The 23,884-nt window shown below is 37.6% G+C and overlaps 1 protein-coding gene across 10 annotated transcripts in view; it reads right to left on the bottom strand.

The window, feature by feature from the left end:
- TBCK (TBC1 domain containing kinase) overlaps positions 1-23,884 on the bottom strand; it is a 105,627-nt gene that overhangs the window by 6,094 nt on the left and 75,649 nt on the right. For all 10 annotated transcript variants that reach the window (XM_038178408.2, XM_027456798.3, XM_027456800.3 and 7 more), the window contains 2 exons: positions 10,780-10,955; positions 5,997-6,156 (listed from right to left, as the gene is read on the bottom strand). In XM_038178408.2, coding sequence (XP_038034336.2) covers positions 5,997-6,156; positions 10,780-10,955 — 336 coding nt within the window. The remainder of the gene's footprint in view (positions 1-5,996; positions 6,157-10,779; positions 10,956-23,884) is intronic.

Below are 23,884 nucleotides of genomic sequence, written 5' to 3'. Positions count from 1 at the left end.
AAAATCTTCCCAGACAGACCTGGCCAACAAGGAACACTTTCCATTCCATCAGTACAAAAATACAGCAGAAACTCAAGGACTCAAATGCAAAGATTTGAAAATAAGCCTAGACAAACAGATATTTAATAGCTGGTTTTGGGATAGATTTTACTGAGAAAGTACGAGCAAAGACTCACATTTCTCCAAGTAGAAACTTTTTAACACCTGCATGTTTAATCTTCCATTTAGAAATGTAATATTACACACAAACACACAAAACAGCTGAGAGTGAGAACCTGAAAATGAAAACTCATCTGTAGAGTTTTAGCTGCTGTTAACAGCTTATACTGACCAAAATATAAGCAACGCACCCAATACACCTGAATAGACTGTAGAATTAAACTGCAAAAAGCATACCTATTCTATTTTTTGATCAGAAAATAGAAAAGCTGTTAGTGAAGGGATGCATAACACATGTGGCCTGAACATAAAAAAAGAGAGCATGAGCCTATCTCTTTCCCCCTTATGTGTCCAAAGAAATTCTGTTCAATTCACTTTATTCTTCACTTTATTTTTAGGACGGCTTTTTTGTAAAATTGTCTAAAGTCTGTCCTAGATGCGGAGAAATGTTCAAAGAAATGCTTGGAAGTATAAAACCTTTCTTTGCACTTTGCTTTAATTTTTAGTAACACTACCCAAATTGAAGTCTTGTGTTTTTTAACCAGAGGGACAGCTGATTAGGCAGCCTACAGCAAATCCATATGAAAACTGCCAGCTCTTAGACATTATTGATGGCAAACCTACACTGCCAGTTTTGGCCTGTTTCCTCTTAAACTCCGAGATGTAAGTCCTTGACCCTCCCTCCAAATGCACACAGAATTACAACAGCATAGCACAACTGCTGGCTTGCAGCCCAAGCGCCTTTCTTGGGCTGTGTGAAGAGCAATGTTCTGGCAACAGCAGCTGGGCTTTCTGCTGATTAAGAAAAAAATAAACATGTATACATGTTACAAAAACAAAACCAGACTAAACAAAATACAGACTTTACAGAATAAAATAATGAAGATAATTTAGCATGTCGTAAGTAGAGACACAACCAGCAGGATTGCTGCTGATTAACGAAGCCTATCTCTTCTTTAAAGGTGGCAAAAAGACACCTGATGATGCCACTAGGCTCTGAATCTAAACCCAGAGTGCATGGTGCTGCCTTAACAACTCAACCAGATGAAAGAGCCATTCTGGGAATCATAAGGAGCCCTTCCTTCTTTGCAAAGAGAAAATACCTCCAGTTTTCATCCCATTTCCTCAACTGCTTTTCTGCTAAGCAACATTTGCAAGGAAATTCAGAATACATTAGATAGATAGTGAAAACATCTCAAGAAATTAATTGTCTAATTTCTATTTATTTTCACTCCAAAATTTTCAGTGGGCCCTTCTAAGTAATTGTACATGTATTTGTCTTCAGAAGCATAAATGCATTTGCCCTTTAGTATTCCACGTGACACCTAGTTTTCAGACAACCCTATGAAATCTCATGGGTTTCCATTTGTTTTTTAAGACAGGTTTATAAGAAGAAACAAGCTCAAACATGCAGGAACTTGCTTCTCTTTAAAAGGTCTTTATCTTTAAAAGGTCTTAACAAAAAAAAAGGCAACAACGAAACATCACCACAGCAGTAACTAGACACTTTTACCTATGCATCTCAGCCTTCATATAATAAGAAGCACATCTCTGCAGTGTGCCGAGACAATCAAGAACAAGTACACAAACACAAGGAACTATTTTACATCAATATGGTTCTGAACATATATTCTACTGCATTCAGCTTTTTAACATTGAAAAAAAAATAAAAATATGAGGGGATGGAGAATACGTTTTAGTTTTACATTCTCCGGACTTTTTTTTTTTAAACAAACAAACCACTTCCAGTTCATATTCACTGTTAAATTATATATGCAGAAAAAAAAATTTTTTTGGTATCAGTCACCCAAGAACCATAAAATAATTATCTTTTTTTCTTTACCCAACATTTTTAAGTGAGAGAAAAGATTTTATGTTAATAGATCAGAATCTACATTTAGAGAAGGATGTTACTTCCCCATAGAAAGAGCTGCTGTTTTTTTTTTTTTTTTTTCAGGCTAGGACTGTGTTATACAAAAAGAATCTTGAACTTGACCCTCTCCCTCTTGCCTTGAAAAAGGTCAGTAAGATCTCATGGAAATCCTGCACCACTTGCCTTTGCTTTGGAGCTAGTTCATACATTTTAACTATTAGCTACTCTGAGATACAATAAGACAGACAACTTTGCTTCATTGACTTGTAGAAATTGTCTAGACAATCTATTTATAGCAACATAACTTACCCAGATTTTAAACAAAAGTAACAATCACAAGTTAAAACATTCCCATTTAGAATTCATTAGCTTACTATACAGATTTCTTTAAGTTTCAGCATACAGCTTGCCTGCATTTTTTTTTGACGGCAAGAAATAAATGAGTTTCTAGTTATTACACATATTAGAGTTCTATAAACTTTATTCTATCAAAGCATTTCAATTAAAAAAAAATATCTTAACTGTACCACACAAGAAGCAACAAGTCAGGGTCAAAACTGAGCTGCTGCAGCATGACTTAATATCAGATAAGTTATTTCTCCCATCCTAGTTTCAGTTTTCATCACAATAACACAGTAGAAAAGTTGCAAATGGAAGCAGAAAATACCACCTCAGAGTTGGCTAAGGAATGGGAAATGAAGAAGTAACGTCACCCTTCCCCAAAACCCAAACTAATGCCTTTCCTACGTGTCTGTAACTATGATCTACCTTTTCATACACTGTATCTCAGATTTCAGAAATGACAAAAGTCAGGGGAGACAGATTAATGAGCACCAAAATGCTATTTGCTGTGCATGAAAAAAAACAAAAACAAAACAGAAAGTGCTCCTCTTGAGCACTTGACCATTATACTGCCAACCGTAACGATTCTTCGTCTGGATTGGAATTTTCACGGTACTGGTATCAGTGGATGTGGGAAAGGGGAATTTAATTCACTTAAGAGATGCTGCTGCTTAACGTATTTAAGTTAACAATCAAACCAGAATCTGGCTAGTTAATTCAAGCATAACACCTTTTATATGGTCTTGAGAGACGAACAAGTTTCTGCTCTGCTAACAAGTGCCTGGGATCCCCCAGGAGAAGAAAGACCAGCACAACGGGAGAACCAGCCTTTAGGAAGGGACGTGCTGCAGAGCACAAGCGCCTGCCAAGCACTGCTGCACCATGCCCAGTGCAAGTGCCTCTCTGCGACACCATTGTGCTACTAACGGTGCATTCATAAGGTTCTCATGCACCAGACAACCTATTCATTTAGCTTTCAAGGCGAGTAAATTAAGTTGCTTAACAAGTAGGATTACCCTGTTTTAATTCTGTCCGAAGGAAGTGTTCTGCTAAAGCCAGTCTGGGGCACTGCTGGCTTCTTTGTCTCCTTCTGGAGCGGGGCCACTGGGAAGTTTTCTCTTTTCCCCTCTTGCCTATCAAGTTCTAGACAGTTTTTTCGTTCCAATTTAAATATTTTATCATCTGGCACCAAATCAAATACACGAGACAGAAAAGAAGTGTGAAAATGGAAACAAAAGGAGTTTTCTGCAAGTCTGTTCAATACATTCAATGTTCCTTTTTTCTTTTGTTACTTCTATGGTGCTAAGCATGAAATGTAATTGAAAGATTCAGTCTCCTAATTACAAATAGCCTTATAAATCAATAATATTTTTGGATAATTCTGACACCCACAAAGCCCTGCATAAATTTAAGTAACACATTTGGAGGTGCCAATCTCTGTATTTTTAGTAGAGTAAATATCGGTCAACACACTTCTGAAAAATTCTCCTTTATGGTGAAGGAAAAAATTTGTGGCTAATTCATATTCAACTGGAAATATATAATTCTGTTTAGAAAAGATATATTTTATTCTGAACATCTCTTAGTGTTATTTTGGATAATATTGTTTTTGTTTCCATACATTCATACTATTAGATTACTTTGCAAAAATTCAAGACAGTAATAGTTATTATTTTTGTATAGTCTCAAGCTAGGTATTTTTGGATTGGTTACGCTCATGAATAGCAGCAGACAGTTCCATGCAACCTGTGCAGAGTAAAACTGAAACTGGCCTTAAAAACAAAACAAAACAAAAACAAACAAACAAACAAAAAACTTACAGAAGTAAGGACCTCTAAGTTCTAGCAACATGGTTTAATTAAGGTTGTTATTTTAATGTATATACACACACACACACACGACTGTAAATATATGTATATTTACAGTTGTATGCAAACGTGGTAACAATTGTCTCAGATGTAGCAAGACTGCTTAATGATAAGGCATATTCCTTACACATGGCTGAACTGCTTGGACTCACTAAGAACACGAAGTTGTGTAGAAGTGCCTAGCAAAGGAAATGTTTGATTTTCCATTTAATGAAGCATTTAAAAGCTAAAACAAATCCAAAATTGCATTAGAAGTGTCACTATGTTATATGAGAAAAAAATCTGCTCTTCTTAGCTACAGTGTAACCCACAACCCATACTGTAAAGCCTCTGTCCTTCCTTTCCTACAGATACTTGTTTCAGGTTGTTTCTTTATTCTGTTCTAGACACTTAAAGTGTTTCTCTGTTTCAGATTCAACATTTCTGACTGCAAAAAAACTCCCAGAAAATGACTTGCTAGTATGTGGGTTATCTTCCATAAAGACAGTCATTACTGAAAATGGAAGCATTTTGTTTTTTCTGTTCCCATTCCTCAGGAGGTTAGCGAACAGTAAGACTCTTACTGAGATAAATTAGGATGTTCAGTGATTTAAAATGTAATTATTGAAAGCTGCTGCATAGCCCACCATCAAAGGTGTCAAGTGTCCATTAAATCATCTCCATTTGGCACTTAGCATTTTATGCATTTTGTATTTATTCCGCTGAGGGGCAATTTATGCATTCAGCATTTAGTGAGCCATTGTGATTATTCAAATTGATTGATTTCACGTTGAAATATTTATCATGGACTTACCCAGGTCTAATACAGAAACCTAGATACTCATGGACTGAAACCATTTGATGTGCTGTACAGTCCGTTTTATACCACCTCTGCTACTGTTTAAAAAATAGGGTATATATCACATGTTCATTTTCTAAATGATGAAACAGGTTAATGAAATAAATTTCTCATGCTACTTACAACTCCCTATATGCATAAAAAACACAACAAAACATTTGTTATGCAGATGAGTTCTTGCCGTCTGAGTAAATAAGCTTAAGAGACTGTGGTGAACTAAAGGTATACTGAACCTAAAAGCACACCTTTGCAGTAAAATATGTTCACTTCACCAGAGACAAAGAATAGGAACAGAAATAATTCTATTTATTATTCTGCTGGTTCACAACACCATTAAAAATTTAAAGAAATGAGTAGGCAAATCCCAATATCCTCCCCATCTAGTCAAAGTATCATATGAAAGACAGCTGTACGAACCATTCTTCTCTTAAATGAGCAGAATTACCTAAGCTAAATGATTCTATAAAATTAATCAGTATGTTATTTCTTACGTGGAGAATATGAACTGTATCTTATTTCCCTTGGAGTTCACATACAACATGCATGTTGCTCCCTACTTACCTTGTATAATAACACTGCAAAAAGTAAATGTTAAACCCAAGTCACTTTTGAAAAATAGATCTTACTGATGCACGTTAGAAGTGATGTCACTTTCATAACATTCCAACATAAAGATTTTAAAGGTGAAAAAATGCAAAATAATTCACTTCAAAATATTAACTTTCTCAGATGTTGACCACTGTAAATATTTCTGTCTAGAAGCAGAACCTATCACACTCCCTGCCCCAAATCCTGTGGTGATACCCAGTTACTAACGCCTAAATTATCCAGACTATAATATTTATGATTACTGTATGCATTAATTCCTGTGATGTATTTCTAAATATAAACATATATATTATAGCAACAGACTTACAGCAGCTGTGTTCTTCACTGCATTTCCTACGATCACCACAACTCTTCCTTTAAAGCTCTGGAGCGTGGCAGTTGCTGGGCACTGGATGAGATCTCCTTCTGCAGTAAATGCTGATGCAAATGGGACATTGATGCTGCCAGAAATGTGGCCACGGTTAAAGCTTAGGAAGAACAGTTAAGGACATCTGAAAGGCAGAGAAATGTGTGGCACGCGCATAGTTGTAAGATGAACCTGCTCTTCATCCTGGCTGATGTGATACAACAATGCTGGTCTTTTGTCTTGGTATATTTTGACAAACCTCAGTTGCTACTTACACAGAGACAAAACAATTTCTGACACTACATAGAAAAATGGAGAGAATCAAGAGTTTCTTTCATAAAAGATACCGCATGGCACTACAGGAACTGATCTGTTACATGCAACAGTACCAAGGACCCAGTATTCACAGTGTGTACATTTCTGCGGGTTTTACTTCAATCCAGCTGCTCTAGTCCAATCACAGGAACCAAATATCAGTGAGCAGCTGAAGCATCCCTTCCAAAGGAGTTTCATGCAAATTTACTTAAAATGAGAACCATTACTAAATCGGGATTATTGGGAAATTTTCTTAAACTTCCTGCCAACTCCTCACAAGCCCCCCTATGATTCATATCCAAAGGGCATCATTTATATTTACCTGCAATCCCAGTAGCAGTGAGCATGTATTGGGTCTTACACAGAAAACAGTCAACATATGAATGCCAGCAATGCTGAGCTGTTGTTAAATTGTGCTTTACTCTCAGAGGGTGATGTTCAGTGAGATTTTCTGAACAAGTAATGAATGTAAAAGTCTCCTCAATAAAAATTCAGCTGGATCACTACTACTTAGCTTTTACTGAGTTTCCAAAAAGTGTCAAGACCTTAATAAACCTGTGAATTACTTTTATAGACAGTATGCACATTCATGGAATACTTCCTACCCCAACAGTAAATAAGAAAAGCTTTGAAGAGCTGGGAAACTGCAAGCTTCTGTGAAAATATACACAATGTCAAATATCCAGATTAGTCACCCTTTATTACCATACTTGCAGAAAGCTACTAGATTTGATTATAAATCTTAGAATTCCTGTTTTTAAAGGAGCAGCCTTAAATGGAGGTAAGATTTAGCTGACTTAGGTTAATACTAGCATACACTTCTTGTGATTTCTGTAAATCTCAGCTTTATGTTCATCATTACTATTGTGTGGGAAAAAACATGGCTCTGTTAAAACATCTGAAACAACAAAGATGATCACATACCACCCATTAATATTATCAGTTTATTACTGTTTGGTAAAGGAAAATTATGACATCCCTTCCTTCACCATTTCAGGGGTGCAGGTAAATCCCTCCCCACCCTTAATTTGTAACTGTATCATTCTAATAGCTACTAACCAGGGTAAAAGGTGTGAAATGACATTTATTTACACAGAATGTGTCTGTGGATATACTTAGCAGCTTATGCTCATGCTACTGAGTGTGCCTAAATGCTCAGAGTAACTTAACTTTTTTTTTTTTTTTTTTTTTTTAAAGAAAAGCAATACATTTGCCAACATTATCACCCAACGTGATAGGTCCAAACCGTAGTTGTCATTCATGTTCTCCTTAATCTTAAGTGACCATCTTAAATATTCTGCTACCAACTAACAAAAAGACCGAGATTTTGTGTAACAGACTTAGAGACCATAAAGTATGTCACTATAACTTTCATAGCAGGAATGAAAAGCCAACAGTATTTCTGTTAACATACTTAATAAAATGAGGCTTAGACAGAACTGCTGTCCAGAAACACTGCTTTGAGCATATCACCTTTTCATTATAAAGTCTTCTGTTACAAAGCTGTCCACAGGGAAAAAGGGTCACTAGTTGTTGGTCTTGTAATATGATCTTCATTATAAGACAATACTCTAGCTTTCAAGTTCATCCTAATACAAAATATGAATCACGTCTGATACTTACTGAAAGTTCTCTCATGCTTTTTTCAAATCACACTGAAACCGAAATGGAAGAGGGAAGTTTAGCATGACAGGCATAGATATTGAAAAAGATGAACAACAAAACATAAGAAACAATCATATTTTTGAAATGGCTCAAAGTCGTCTCTCATGTTTGAAAACACCTACCACAGCAAAATACACCCTGTCTGATCCTGTTGCACAGTTTGTTGATAGTTTCTGAAGACAAAGACTGTTTCGGTACTGCAAGAATAAAACAGTGAACACGTTATTCCTATGGTTTCGTATGCATATTCAGAATTGATGCCAGTTTAATAGTGTTCTATACACCGTAAGTTTCTTCTACAACTAACATAAAAAAATAAATAATCTGTGGGGTAATTTCATTACTGACCAGGCTGGTGTTTCTAAAATGACATTCCCTACCTCCTAACACCTGGAAGATTCAAGTCAACCCAATACTTAAAAAGCAGGTTACAAGCAGAAGGAAGTAGGTCTTTCTGCAGTGAATCACACCTTACTCTACCACCATAGACTCCGACCATGCTGAAACAACAGTGACAGTGATTAAAATGTGCTTGAACTACAGAGATTTTCTCTCTCCAGCATGCCTCCTCATTCACGAAATATGAAGTGAAAGACTGATTGATGTTTTGTAGTATGAAAAATTACCTCACAAAACCACTTCACAGCAGTCGAATGATTTCCAAATAATTGAAATTTTGAATCTACTCCACATGAATAGAATAGGATTAGTACAACAGTAGAGTAAAACCTATTATCAAGCTATTAGGAAGGCTACAGAAACACTTAAACAAGCACCTTGCCTTTGATCTTGATTGTAATACAAATAAATCCATTACTGTACACAGATAATAGTCTTTCAGTACAATGATTATAGTCTAGGCATTTCATATTACTTGCTTTCCACCTGCTTTCTCCTTGATGATTTCTAGTAAGCAGCTTAAATAATTAACACCACAGTGATGCATGTTGTAATAAAAACATGATTTAACTCAGTAGTATCAAAGCTTTTTATACAGCAGCAATAACCTTTTAGAGCTTTTAATTCCAGGGCTTTCTCTTTTAAACTTTTTTCTCTTGATAGAGAAATGATCTCTTGGAACACAGCCTCAAAAAGAACAAAAAAAAAAAAAAACAAACAAACACAGGAGAACCACATTTTCAACAGGCTAATTCCAGGAGAAAAATAGGCCACAGAAGTCTAGAAAATAGTCAGACTGATGACATTCTACTTAATTGGAAACCTTAACTAATGAATGAAATAACTACATGCAAGCAATAGAAAAAAAAAAATCTTTTTTTTTGTATTCCTTTGATCACTTCGTTTTATCTGTGCTGCAGCAGACCACATTACAGGTTCAAGTATGGCTTACAATAAGGTTATAACTCCCTGAAAATGAGAGTTTTTATCTAGAATAATCAAGTTATACTATCCTCTTTATTATGTAAATAATATATTTACACCTATTTACACAGTAAAAATTGTATTTAAGTTTTTACTATATACTTTAGCTCAAATATTTAGCATTCGTTCACCATTAGAGGGAAATAATATCATCCATCTAAGAGCTTTAACAGTTACTGTACTTTTCCTTTTAGAAAGCACGGAAGCTTATAACTCTTGGACATTCACTTCATTGCCTAGTATTTATTCTTTTCTCATACACATGCAGTCTATTGTCAGACACAGGAAAGTTTTTTCCCAGTGGCTGAATCTGTCATTGGAGATCTTTAATAAGCCAGACATACGTAATATGAATGCTCCTCCTTTTTTTGGAAGCAGAAGTTGGACTAAGACTCCCGATTCTTTTATGATTTTTCTACTGAGAACTGTTTGATCCTTACAAATTACAGCTTGTTGCACAGCAAACTAAGAGTACACCTCCCGGCAAAAGCAACAATCTACATCACCTTTACTATTATGAAAGGAGCAGTACTTAAAAAATGATATAAAACAAGTATATTCTCAGTACTCCCATAGAACATTAAAAGTTACCTTAAATAAAAACATGTAATTGTTCCCACTTTCAGATGGATGTTGATGAACATGCTTGTTCCTGACAAAACACATCTGGTAAGAAGGCATCCCCCTTCCAAAAAACAAGTGAATCCAGCCCTTTAACTATGCCAGTACAGAAAAAACAATTAAAAAATCCCTCCATGCACGAAGTACTATGTATTTGAAAAACAGAAGAGTACGGTGTAGACCATGTAGCAATCCTGATAAAAATATAGCCTCAAGATATATTTAAGCTGGTTATAAGCAGACTAGATGACAAGTTAGGACAGCCATTGGGCTACATTACCTGACAATAGTGAGAAGGCTCTCGGTAGAAAACTGACATTCCACTGAGCTCATGTGCTTTGCCAGTCCCTATCAACTCTTCTCCACTTCCCTTCCACTAACTTGGAAAGTCTCCCACATTTCTGAAATACTGGTTATGTTCTGTGAGGAAGGTTTGCTAACAACACCTATCACAAAAAAAAACCAAGTGGTATCAAAGCACTTGTGCTATTGGTACAAAGAGGCTTCATTACAACCACAGCCTCAAGCGTGAAGGTAAAAATACATCCCTACTCTTCTCTACAAACCAGGACTCCCCACAAAAAAAAAAATAAATCGGCCTTCAGTTCTTCCACTGTACCTGGACACATCCCTTCCCATTTTTTTTATTTTTTTATTTTTTTTTTTTTTACCATTCCAATATTACACTGCCTGAAGACAAAGAGAAGGTAATAGATGCAAGCACGATTTGGCAAGAACAGAACTTGGATTTGAAGGATACTCTTCACTGTTACGAATGTCCACCACCAGCAGCTTTGGTTTGCTAGGCTTTGTTTTCTTTACAGGTGTTTTGGAATGACTAGGTCCCGTCAACTCACACAGGTCAATCAGATCTTCTGCTGAAATACGTGGTGACACCTCTGCTTTCAGGTCATCCAGCTTGATAGAATCCCTAGACTTTAAAAGGAGAAAAATAATATTAAAGGTGATAGAATTAAAGGCATAGCATTCTTTGAATCCTCTCCTTATTTGACAACCTCAAAGTATAGCAACCCAGTTAGACAGAAACTCTGAAGTAATCAGAGTTGGACTATCCATACAGAAAAGCTCCAGAGCAGTGCAAAATGCCTATCCAAGAAATACAGCCCTATTTTCTTTCAAAGTCGTTTGAAAATAAAATTGTTCAATGATCAGTGCAAACTGTTTTAATTTTTTCATTAACAAATCACAATTCACCTTGGCTGAGGGGCTCAGAAAACTCACAGAACATTTCTCAGCATCAGAAGAAGTGAAGCAAACTGGCTGTGAAGCACCCTCTGAGAAGACAAGCTGAAATGGCTAAGGCTTAGAGAATGAAAGAAGGGTAGCACCTGGAGACTTGGCACAGAAACTGCAGGAACGCCACTGTAAGCTACAGAACTATCTAAACATCAGGTGCAACCTTCAGCCTGAAGACCAGACCAAGATGAGGACATCAGAAATGTTAGAAATAGTCCTGTACAACCCTTCTTGATCCTTCTGTCTCCATGTCTTGACAGACGCGTAAAATGCCCTAAATCTTTCACTGTGTATTTTGAAACACCATGGAATTTCCCCAGTTTAAAACATAGAGAGTTACTTTTAAATAAAACCAAACTTGAAGAAAAAATAAAATATCATAAAGCAAAAAAAAATCTGTTCCTTTTTCTTTACTAGGGTATCAGACCTGGTAATATTCCAACAACTACTTTAATAATACTTAAATTGTTTTTCATAAGAGAACCTTCATCGTGAATTATCTCAGAAATATTCCTAAATAGTAACATTTCTGCAGTGCTTTCCTCAAGTCATGTTCTTAAAAGCTCACACACTTCTAAATAAAGGAAAAAAAATATCCCCCTTATTTTTGTAAATAATAAAGAATGTAGATATCCTGTACTTTCATAACTGCCAACACATACAAAACTCTGAACCGCAACAGAAAAAATACAACCATCTTGTGATGAGCACATTGTAAAGTGTTTGAAGAAACTTTTTGTCCTTCCTTCAGGTTGTTTTACATGCTGAAACTATGTGCCATTACAACTACACTTGCATCCAAAAGAACTAGAGGATCCAAAATAACTTGCATCCAAATTAACTGTTGAAAGTGCAAGTTTTGAGAACTTTCATACACTACGCAATTAAAAATACATCAGCATGTGACATGGTGTTAAGGAGTTAATAAATTGCACTTATTTATGGTCTTCTGCAGGAAAATTTTATTTTCTGTTATCGCCATTGCCCTCAATCTGAAAAATCATGGGTAAATTTTAAAGCAGCTTATTTTCATTATGCTTTAATCCAGCAGATACAGAGTTAACACGTTGGCTATGCATACAAAAAACCATTATTGAACTCAACTTACTCCAAGAGTTAGGTACATCAACAATAGGCTTATAAAGCGTTGTCATCTTACAACTCGACTGGTTTGTCTTGTGCAACTGTTAAAAGCTCCTATTGTGCAGAAGGTCAAACAGAGGCAAAAGTTGTTTATAACCAAGTCTACAGCTGTTCCCAGTGAGTTTTTCTGGCTTGTCAAGAGACAGGAACAAACAGAATAGCTAGGATATGTTACAGGGAGCATCTTCTGAAAGACCGTCAGACTGTGTTGTCTTATTCTTGAGGAAGACGACAAACTAAATAGCCAATCATTTCATCTTAAAGATCTGTTCATACACCCCATGGTTGTTCAGAACATGAGCACAGGTATACAGAGATCGACTATGGAAAGCCAAAAAAAAAAACAAAAAAGGACAGCCTCAAAAATAATGTTACAGTGTATTACTTTTGAGAATGAGTACATATAGCACACTCAAAATACATTCTGGTACCATGGTACCACAGTACCAAGTTTTCTCCTTTGAAAAAACAATTCCATGTCACCTCATTTTAGATTGCAGCAGTCACACAGATTCAAGAAACTATGCGCACATAAAAAATTTCAAGAGAAAAAGAGTAATGTGCTGAGGGAAACAGGCATTACTAATTAGCATTAGGTTAACTAACATACAGGCTCTATTTTTTTTTGTTTTTTTTTCTTCTAGTTCTAAACAATATTAATTTCACATTTAATCTGAGGACTATTCCAACTCTAGAGAAGAAGACCATGAACATACTAAGGAGAGCATAGGCATACACATTTTTCTGAGGTATGTCCCAGCAAAAGGGGTTGGACCCAATGATCTTTTGAGGTCCCTTCCAACCCCTACAATTCTGTGATTCTGTGAAAAGATTTCTTAGACACTCCTTGTGCAGTTATAAACACCTTTACTGTAACACAGATTATCAAAATGTACTCAAAATTACAGACAGAATCTTTAGGTATACTTCAGGGAATGTATCAGCCCACCAAACTGGCTTTTCTGTTGTACACAAATACACTTAAAACACAAGAATTTCCAAATTCCTAGTCTCAGCTCCTAATGTCCTCCCAAGTTCAGGATAATAGAGGTCACAATGCTTTATAATCAGAAAGATGCTTGAGTTTCTAGGTAACATATTATGTATTTCAACAGAATAGACCAACACCTAACGGAGACCTGTTTCAACAAAAATACGAGTGTGACAGAGGACACAGCCACCTCCCAGCTGCTGTAGAATCCCACCTGCCAGGGTGCATCTGCACCTGAGCATCTGCATTTCCCCAGGAGGAGTCCATGAAAAAGAGTTGGATCAAAGGGGAGGACGAGGAGGAAGAGGAACAATGTCAAACTCTTCTGACAAACTTCAGACTTGTCAAATGAATTCAACAGTCCATGTCTAGAAAAGTCACATCAGAAAAGTTTTCAACATCCAAGAAAGTTAGCAATGTAGAAAAGTAGTGATTACATAAATACACTTCATTTGTCTGATGACTAAAGGTAGCTGGCATCGCTACACCCTCCTCAAGCAACAGCTTCTGCTTCAGGAGGACAGTTGTGGAACAATTACCAAGGAAGGAAAGTAAGGAAGTCCACTGCAAAAAGAATTCAAGCTTTGAAGGGGGAACTGATGGCTGCTGGTAACAACAAACACTCAGGTAGCCCAGTCAGGAGTTATATAAACAGATTATGCCGGTGAAGTTAGCTGTTATGACCTGAATTGGGTCTTCTGGAGAAACATTTTCATTGTGGTGGATTCTAACGACACAACCACTTCCTACTTTAATTTAGTCAGTTCTCATTCTGCATATGGGATGAATACCTCAGGAAATAATAAGTTTATGAAGAAAGCATGAAGTCTATGAGGTTTACAACAGAAAGCAAAATTGTCAAAAAGAACTTCCTTATAACACAAAAAAATTTTCCCCCTGTTTACAAAGTGTGAAGTCACAAGAAGGGTTCTAAAGGCAGACATTATCTGTACTGTGAATAAGTTTTTAATAACTAAGACAAGCTTTTTTTCCATTAACTGGGACAAAAATAAGGAGAAACATTCAACTGTGAACCTTACAACTGTCTTTGTCGTAATTTTAGTTATAATTTTGCCTTCTTTTTTCCCCTCCTGATCTAGGGTGTCCAGTTCTGCCTATCCGGTCTATTTTGTGTTACAATATCTCTATAAGTTTTGAGCAAAGCTGTAGCCAAAAGCTCCTTGACAGACTTCTGGGAAAGAGAATTGCTGAATCAATTCTCTCCAGTAACAGCTGTTTTATCAGACTAATTTATTTCCTTCAAATCGCAAAGTGAAATACATGCATGCACTTATAAGATCATACTTCCTAATTACATTTAAAAATATGACTTCATCTGAGGTATCTTGTAATAAACCTACCTCATATCAGACATTTTTCCTACTTTCCTGTCAGTCAGCACAAGCTAAACAAGGCTAACGCCAAGGTGTCACGTGATGCCATACCACCTCCCTGGGCAACTCCTTCCAATGCCTGACTGCTCTTTCTGAGAGGAAATTTCTCCTAATTTCTAACCTAAACCTCCCCTGGCCATTCCCTCTGGTCCTATCAGTAGTTATCTGTGAGAAAAGGCCGACCCCCAGCTCCCCACCCCTTCCCTTCAGGCAGTTGCAGAGAGCAATGAGGCCTGTTCCGAGCCTCCCCTTCCCCAGCCCAAACCCCCCCAGCTCCCTCAGCCGCCCCTCACAGGCCTTGTGCTCCAGGCCCCTCACCAGCTTCAGAGCCCTGCTCTGGACACGCTCCAGGGCCTCGATGTCCTTCTGGTAGTGAGGGGCCCAAAGCTGAACACAGTACTTGAGGTGCGGCCTCACCAGAGCTGAGTACAGGGGACGATCACCTCCCTGCTCCTGCTGGCTACGCTATTCCTGACACAAGCCAGGATGCCGTTGGCCTTTTTGGCCACCTGGGCATGCTCCCACCTTATCATGCAAGCATTGATCAACACCCCCAGAGCCTTTTTTTCTGCATAACTTTCAAGCCACTCTCCCCTGAGCCTGTAGTGCTGCATGGCTTCCTCACACCTCCTCTTCATACCACCATCCTGCTATGTACATTTGCACTTTGGCACTGGACTTGAGGCTGCCTCAGCCCCTAACCACCCAAACTTTGCAGATTCTTCTGAACTTTTCACACCTTCCCTGCTCTTCTCCACATCAGTGTTCAAGCCGTGGCCTACCTTACCTCAGAGATTACCCTCTTTGCTTTAGCCCAGCCAAACATTTAAGAGGAGGAGAAAGAGAAGGTGTCTGACAGACAGTGACTTACTTTAGCATATCTTACCTTTGGGGGGTGAATCTTACTTTAGACTAGTCAGGTATAAGAAGCTGTTCCTCAGAGAAGACCAGCATGATACAGGGAAAAGAGCACTTGAACCAAAGTTTGAGGTCTTGTTGTGTCCCAGAAGTTTCCCTGACAACACCCTAAGTACTTGCAAAGTAAAGAATTTACTCTTCTCACCTCATTAATTTTTAAATAGGTCTGGGAATTGCTAAGCCATGTGCACTTACTGCTCTTAATAAGAAGAAATAGGCATTATAAATTAATTTTTTTTTTTTTTTTTTAATATTAGAACTAAAGCTGCTTACACATTCTCAAATTAGAAGTCGAGCTTCAAAAAGATTAAAGCACTCCAGGACATGTGGCTGGTGCAATCATAACTCCTATCTATTTTTCCATTAGGCTGTAATCTCTTACAGACATTTCACCCTTGCTATTAAATGAAGATATACACTTTTGAGAAAATAAGCAAGTATCTTTAGTTCTGCTGAACTTGAACTTAACAGTCCCATCTGATAAACACAGGAGCTATAAAGCAACTTTTTATCCATGGAAAGGACAGCTTTATCTAAATAGAAGCAGGGCTCCCGCGCTTTTGTCTTTGAAGTTGGCATAGCTTGCTGCAACAAATCTAATACAGAAGGAACCGCAGCCTGAAAGTCAGTATGATTAAAATCTGGGGTTCAAGCAAAATATTCTTTTCATAGTTCCCAAATCCTTCATAAGGAAACATTCTTCATGGACAATGTCATTGCATGTTTCTGGAATGTAAGATTTTGCTTCTGAAATCAGTATATGCATGTACGGCTAGGAATAAGTAGTAAATAATGTTTTCAACCAGCTTAGAAGAAAAGTTTTAAAAGTTATCTGAAGAATTGATGGAACAAAACCAGACAAAAGCAGATTCACACAGCAACCACAAACAGATGCAACTCTGAATCAAAGATCACATCAGTCTGTAGCAAAGATGTTGCTTTTGTGCTTGGTTTTAAGCCTTCTTCCATTACTGATACTTAGGTGATGTTAAGGTGATTTCCATGTAAACATAATATTCAAGGTCATGGTCCTAAAGAAGCTTTGGGGCAAATATATTCGTATAGAGTAACACTATTTTAGATAAATCAAAACATAGCAGTCAGATGAAAACAGGTAGAAAGAAGAGGGAGAATAAGCAAGAATTGGACATTTCAGGATATATCCATAGCCACCTTGCCAGGCAGGCAGTCAAAGTTGTCACTCTAGTTTGAAATCAAAAACAGTTTTCATGACAGAAAAAGACAGTTTTCAGGAAGCATCTGAAAACAAGATCAAGGACGAACACTATGGATTTTAGTCACATAATTTAAAAGGTTTTATGAAATCAATCATGACTAGCGTGTTTCTACTTAGCCTTTTCCATGCAAATGTTTTTCTTTATATCCTTTGTAATTGAGTAGATGAAGGCAATACTTAATCCCCTAGGATCTCTGTCCTTTGCATGTTTATTTTTGGTGGATTTTTTTGTTTGTTTTCAAACAGACAGGGTCCCATTGCTCCCTTGAATTCTGATGGCCCGATAGCAAAAGCTATTTTACTCCTGTACCCAGTGAGAAAGAATAATGCATAGAGCCACTGTTACTGGCAGAAAGAGGCCTATACAGTCAGGGAAGTATTATAACAACAACAGCAATAATAAAAGCCAAAAAAGTTTGATTTTTCACTCCCTCAGCCCCACAACCAATGCCATCTTTATGATCCTTATTAGCAAGGAGTAACACAGATTTTGATTTTCAGTCAGGACTACTTACAAAAGGAGGAGCAGCCAAACTTCCAGACATTAGGAACTTTCTCTAAAATTTTGCAGACACTGTAGTGTCACTGTTTTCTACACAATCTCACTTGCAAATTCCTTGAATTATGCCTTGAATTCAGTTTTCCCTTGCCATCATACTCAGCTCTTCAGATTTCCAAGTAAAGACACCAACATCCTACCCTGGTCCACGCTCCCCATCTCCCTCTACTTCCCAAGCACTAAGTCTGCCCCATTCCTGGGTCTGGAAGCTGCACTTGTCCTCCCCTTCCTGCAATGCTCACCAGTCCAGACCGCACACCTGTGTCCCACCACACTCCCAGCACCCATGCCAGTACCACAAAGAGCTGGAGCCAAAATTACCAAGGTGCGTGCTTCCAGCAGTGCTGCTCTGTGGCCAGTTCAATCTGCAGCATTCTGCATTGCAAAGGGCATTTTTAGGAAGCCATGACCCACCTTGCAGCCCGGCCATACATTACACCTCACATCTCCTCTCCCCCTTTGCTTGAGGTGATGCTGCAGAAAGGAGAGGAGAAGAGAGGCCAAAGAAGATGAAGAAGAGTGCAAGCAGCCGTGGCTGACCGTTCTTACTCGTAAGTTTACTCGAAATGTCTCCGTACACAGTTGCAGGCCGTCTACAAAAATACCATATAAGTGGGTTCTGCTTGCCTAAGTAGCCTAATTGCCTGATTATTATGGAAACCTCTCTCTGTCTCCCTGGAATAACGTGATTGAGTGACTCAGCTGAGTCAGCAGAGCAAAAAGACAAGTTATTCCCTGCATGCAGATAGGCAGATGTGCAGCAAGGTCTCATTTATTATTGCCTCTGATATGATAAAACAGGTAAACTCTTCTCACCACTGCAGGAAACCCCTTTAAATTACAGAGTTGAGCCGTAATCCGCTTGTGCCTGAGAACACCGACAAGAAGCTTCAATATGAAATGAAACTAGAAGCAGCAAGAATGATCTTGCCTGCCTTCCCTGCTTTCCATCAGTGCATCCAGTTTGCTCGATAAATACTGCCTCTTTGACAAGAAATTGTAATACTCTGAGAACAAAATAAAGAAAATTGCAGAATCTAAAGAATACCAACTGCCAGATACAACCTTGCCCTCTTTTAAAACAAAAGCAACAGGAATTTAATATAACACCTTAATGCAAACTGTAAGTGGAAGAGAAATTCCTTCTTTACAACGTGACCACATACGTCACTTGGGGTCAAGGACCTTCAATTTAGAAAATGCATCTTTTTTGCGATTCAGCTGTAGTTGCTTTTTATCCAAGACTTTCTGAATGAGTATTAACAAAGGCAGCACAGCTCTGGGACATTTAGAGAAGAAAAAAAATAGGGTAGGAGAGACCTAGGGAGTAGAGGAAGAGAAAAAATAATAAAATCAAATTTTAGGCCTTTTTGCAAAAAGCACCGGCTGCTATTTATAAAATATGGATTATTTAACCAAGTATGAAGTAAAGCCGCTACCCAGGAAACTGCACCAAGTATTTATTCTGGTTGCCAAATGGACTTCCACTAGAATTCTTCCTCTCCAAGGAAACCAGGGTGAATGTTAAACTATGTAAAAAGAAAAAGAAGTTACATCTATGTCTTCAGACAGACAGCTTGCAATCTGGGACAACTACAGCCCGAAATCATTTTCTCCTTGGGAACTTGCAAGCTGACTCCTTACGCATTTCTCAGGGGAAAATTCTAAAGTATCCTTCAAAAAATGTCAGCCTACCTCATATTGTTAGAAACCTGATAAATAATTAGCAGTGAAGTTATTAAAACAGTGATTTGCGTAACTGCTTCCTAATATTCTTCAAGCATGGGATATATATTAAAAAAAAAAAAGAGTGTTTAAAACAGTTTACTATTACTACTCTTCAGTGAGATGAAACAAAGAATTTCTCCTTGCTGAAAACTAGTCATACTCCAAGGCTTTTCCCCAGCTGTACTTGTAGAAAGAAATGTTTGCATAAGGCTAAACTTTCAAGAATGGAGCCATGCCAGTTGACACAGCATCACCCACCAATAATCAGTGAAGAAAACTGGCTGGTGGACAAAGCACAGGTAAAAATCACAGTGCCACTTTGGGAAGTGCCAGCTACAGCCGAGTGCTGAGCATAGATGGGCAGAGGTAGCATTGGCCAGACAGACTTTGGAGATTCTGCTCTTCCTCCATTCCTCTTTTTTGATATTCCAGTAATTTATCTTGGCAAGGACTGACCACAGACAACATTGCCATTAATATTTAATTAATAGTTATCATATGCAAAATCTGATTTTAAAACAATGATTTGAAAAACATGACACAACAATGATGTTAAATATAAAGAACTTGCCCATAGGATGCAAAGGGAGAGATCAGGCTGCTTAACATTATTTCTTTTTTACAGGTATAATTGCTAAAGAAAAGTTTGTTAATCAATCATGGAATCCCAAAAGGTCAAAAAGGTCAAATGCACCCAGCTTTCAACTTCAAAGTGTGTGTAATGATGAAGGATTGTGAGGAAGAAGGGGATGGGCAACTAGTGAACCCAGAACCCGAGGCTAAGGCTGCAGAGCGTGCTCTGCCTGCCCTTACTGCCCCATTTATATTCACAGCAGACAAACACATCCCAATGGACTCAAAACCCAAAGTCTGTACAAAATACAGACTGTTTGCAATAATTGAATGTGATCTAAATAAGCATCTAAGAAGCTATTAAAGTCATCTAAATAATATTTAGATTATCATAAACACACTGATTCTGCCTCAGCTACAAACACAGCACATTTGCTACAATCAGCTTACATTCAATTAAAACGATTGCTTATTTATAACTTGAATAAACAACTAGAACATTCATTAGAGACTCAAAAATTAACATTTACCATCACTTATTTCTTAAGTCAATATATATCTTATTTATTTACTTTGCTAATTGGTGTAATGCCTTATCTGCTATTGGAAAAAGCCCTAAAGCATAATAAAATACATTCATGTTTCTAAAACCAGAGGAAAAAAAAAAAAAGTGCTACAAGGCTTCTTTCAGTTCAGCTAATCTGCAAAACCAAAGCACTGGAAGCAGAAGACTCCTTACACTGACGCAGCCTGCCCGGCTTATGCATTCTGAATTTTTTTTGAAAAGCTACTAAATACATGGAGAAGGTGTTGATGCTTCTAACAATACCAAAAAATAGTTGCCAGAATGTGATGAGTTAATGATGGCGCTCCTAATTAAATAATTCTTGAAGTAGTGTGACATAAAAAGTGTATTTTAACAGAAGCATGTTGAAAATGGAAAATAAACCCAGTTTCTCACTCAAGCTAGTAGATACAGTCAGGGGTAGATACAGTCAGAAAAACAGAAGCATCAAAAGCATACTCAAATTTATAATTTATACGTATATATACAATTTATATCGTTAGAAGCTAACTTGTATCTTGATTGGTTAACATTCTGTACAACCTGAAATAAATGTGAAGAACAACATGCTGTTGTCTTGATCTACCTAAGAAGGAAAAAAAGTTTCTTCTAGAAACAGAACACAAAATCAACCTGGAAATGGCAGAAGAGTCTTCAGGCAGAATATATCTAATGGCTGTTATGAACAGCACAGACCTGGCACTTGAACATTTCCTAGCCTGCACAAAGAAGCTAAGAGATGGTGTGCACTACTCACTGTGCTCCTCTTGGAATGGAGGGACTGTACATACCAATTCTTCAAGGACTTAACATAAACCTAACCAATACATTTTATATGGACAATTATATCTTAGGTGCATATGGGAGGAAATTATAAGCAACTGAGATTTGGCAAATTTAGTCAATAGCAATAGGCTTGAATCCCCATCTGTAAGAAGTCTGTCATGCAAGCTGTCCTTGATTACATGCATAGAAAAATTACCCTCAGGAAACTCTTCTCAAACTGCTTTTGGTAAGAAAGCAGCTTTCCTGTTTGTAGTGTTTCATCAAGATATTAAGCCACCTTTCCATGAAGGTTTTTCTTCTTCTGCTTCATCAAAAAAGGAAAATCTGAACTGAAGGCAATCAGCCCAAAAATCAATAATCTTGTGGTGGCTTTTCTCCATCTGAATGCCTCAATTCCCCAACATTTTACCAGGAACTCCCACCCTTGAATAGAGGATGGGTGGTAGAAGAAAAAACTAAGGCCTAGTTGTACCAGCCTGGGGATGTCTGGATCTGTCACACTGAGCAGGCGTATGCAGAGATAAAGGAACTGCACCACTTGCTCCTCTTTATGCACACAGGTAGCTGGAGAGGGTGTGCACATCTACCATGGCTGTAAGAAGGGAGATGGAGGAATCACAGAAAATTGTTACGTGATAAATAGTATTAGTGTCTGACTCCTGGACTTTCAAGAACACTGCTCTGCGTGCTTCTAGGGCATGAAGGTAAATTTCATGCATCCAGAATAAAGAAGAAAAAAAATTCAGTGTAGTGGTCAAGAAAAAGTCAGAAACAAATTTGAGTAACCTACTATTAAAATTCAGTGGTGAATGCAAAGGGTTTTTTAATTCTTATTTTGGACTTTCTCTCTCTCCTAAAATATACATGCTAATTCACTTATGATGCACATTCGTTCTCTCTGGAACTATTTCCTCCTTGAGATTTTATCTCAGCAGAAATATGCTTACTGGCTGAAGGAGTAAAAGATTAAGCAACACACAAGGCTGGGAGGGAGGAGAGTACCCGAGCCTATTTACGAAGTTGCAAATAGATGTCACTAAAATGAAAACTAAGCAATGCTAATAATAAAAAGTCAAAACAGTTTGTTCTACTAGTTGCTGATTTAGGATGAAAAGTGCTCACCCAGGGGCAAATACTTCTGTTATTATTAACCAAAGCACTGGAACATGCAGATATACACAAATATTTGAGTAGCCAATAAAAAGCACTTAAGGGACAAACTGAAACAGCTTAGAAAGAAAATACTAATACAGGAGTAGGAGACAGACGGTGTTTAGGATTAAATACACTGAACACTTCATGTTTTAAAAAGTCATAAATTACCTTGAGAAGCAAACCCACAACTCTGTTTTCAAAGGAATTGTTTCCTACTCTTCCCAGCCCTAAATACAGATGTGATCCACAAAGATAAGAGATACAAGTGTAGCATGTAGTGCTTATTCCACAGGAACCAGGTAAATAGGTAGGGAAACAAAAAAGTATGTTTTCAAGAGCTAGACTGACCAGCAAGGACACAACGGAGTTTTAGAAAAACTGCCGCATGTACTGCAGACTGAACTCAGTTCCCACTGCTTTCAAGTGGAAAAACGTTTTCCAATGGCAGCAAACACTAGCAGAGAACACGACTGAAGAAACAGATAATTCTGGGATTAAGGTTAAAAATCAAAGACAGAAAAAAACAAAACACCTTTGTGCATAAATAGTATTTCAACAACAATTTCAAAATTTTCTTCGCAATGTTGCTCAAATCCATGAGCAGGGGGGAGATGTCCATGCCCATGGCAGGGGGTTGGAACTGGATCATCTTCAAGGTCCCTTCCAACCCAAACCATTCTGTGATTCTCCGATGAAGTGTCATCTTGCAAAGACAAACAGCTGAAGGTGCAGAAGTGGTCACAAGTGACAGGTGCCTCATTAGTGGCTCACCCTACATGGGATTTCAGAAGCCTGGACTGCGGCCCCCAACAACCATAGCATACATGTCTCAAAATCTGACACACAAGTACAGCACACGAGAGCAAACACATTTGTACACTAGAACTTCACATACAAATCTGCTTCCTTGCCAGTCTCCATGAGATGACTTTTCACTTTGCTACAGAAAAAAACAACACAACTGAGTGTATTCATGATTTTCTGTATAAATCACAGGGTCCTCCACCATAAAAAGAGCTAAAAAAACCCACACAGCTACAGTAGATCCAACACCCTTGAGCTTCAAAAGAAGTTAAACCATCAGTTATGTGGCAGTGAATCAAAAGTGTTTTACTGTTAAGCAGAAAGAAATAGAAAATAAAGAGAAGGCAATAGAAGTTGTGGTATTTATTTTTTTTCTCCATAAAATAGAAAAAAACATTAGCTTAATTTCTCGGAAACCATGGGATGGATGAGCCTAGTTACTGGCATTATAAACAAACATACTTTTTGGTATGAAAATAAAACTACCACCGAAAAAAAAGACCCAACACATTTCTCAGGAAATGGAAGAAACTTTGCTTGACCCAAAACAATAGATTTTTTTTTCTCTGCTACAATTACAAATCTTTGTTCTATTTACTAATTCAGCACATCATTGTTGCTCTCTCCCTTATCCCTCCTTGCTGCTTCCAAGCCTCTTTACTCTTGTCTGGACACAGACAAGCATGAGCTTCAGGACTGAGGAAACTTGGCTGTTTACTCTTGTCATACATTAAGAAAAGCTAGCACATACATGA

This window comes from Anas platyrhynchos, chromosome 4 (genome assembly GCF_047663525.1).
Source record: "Anas platyrhynchos isolate ZD024472 breed Pekin duck chromosome 4, IASCAAS_PekinDuck_T2T, whole genome shotgun sequence".
NCBI lineage: Eukaryota > Metazoa > Chordata > Aves > Anseriformes > Anatidae > Anas > Anas platyrhynchos.
Note: the sequence above shows the minus strand (reverse complement) of the source record. Positions and strands in the feature narration are given on the sequence as shown.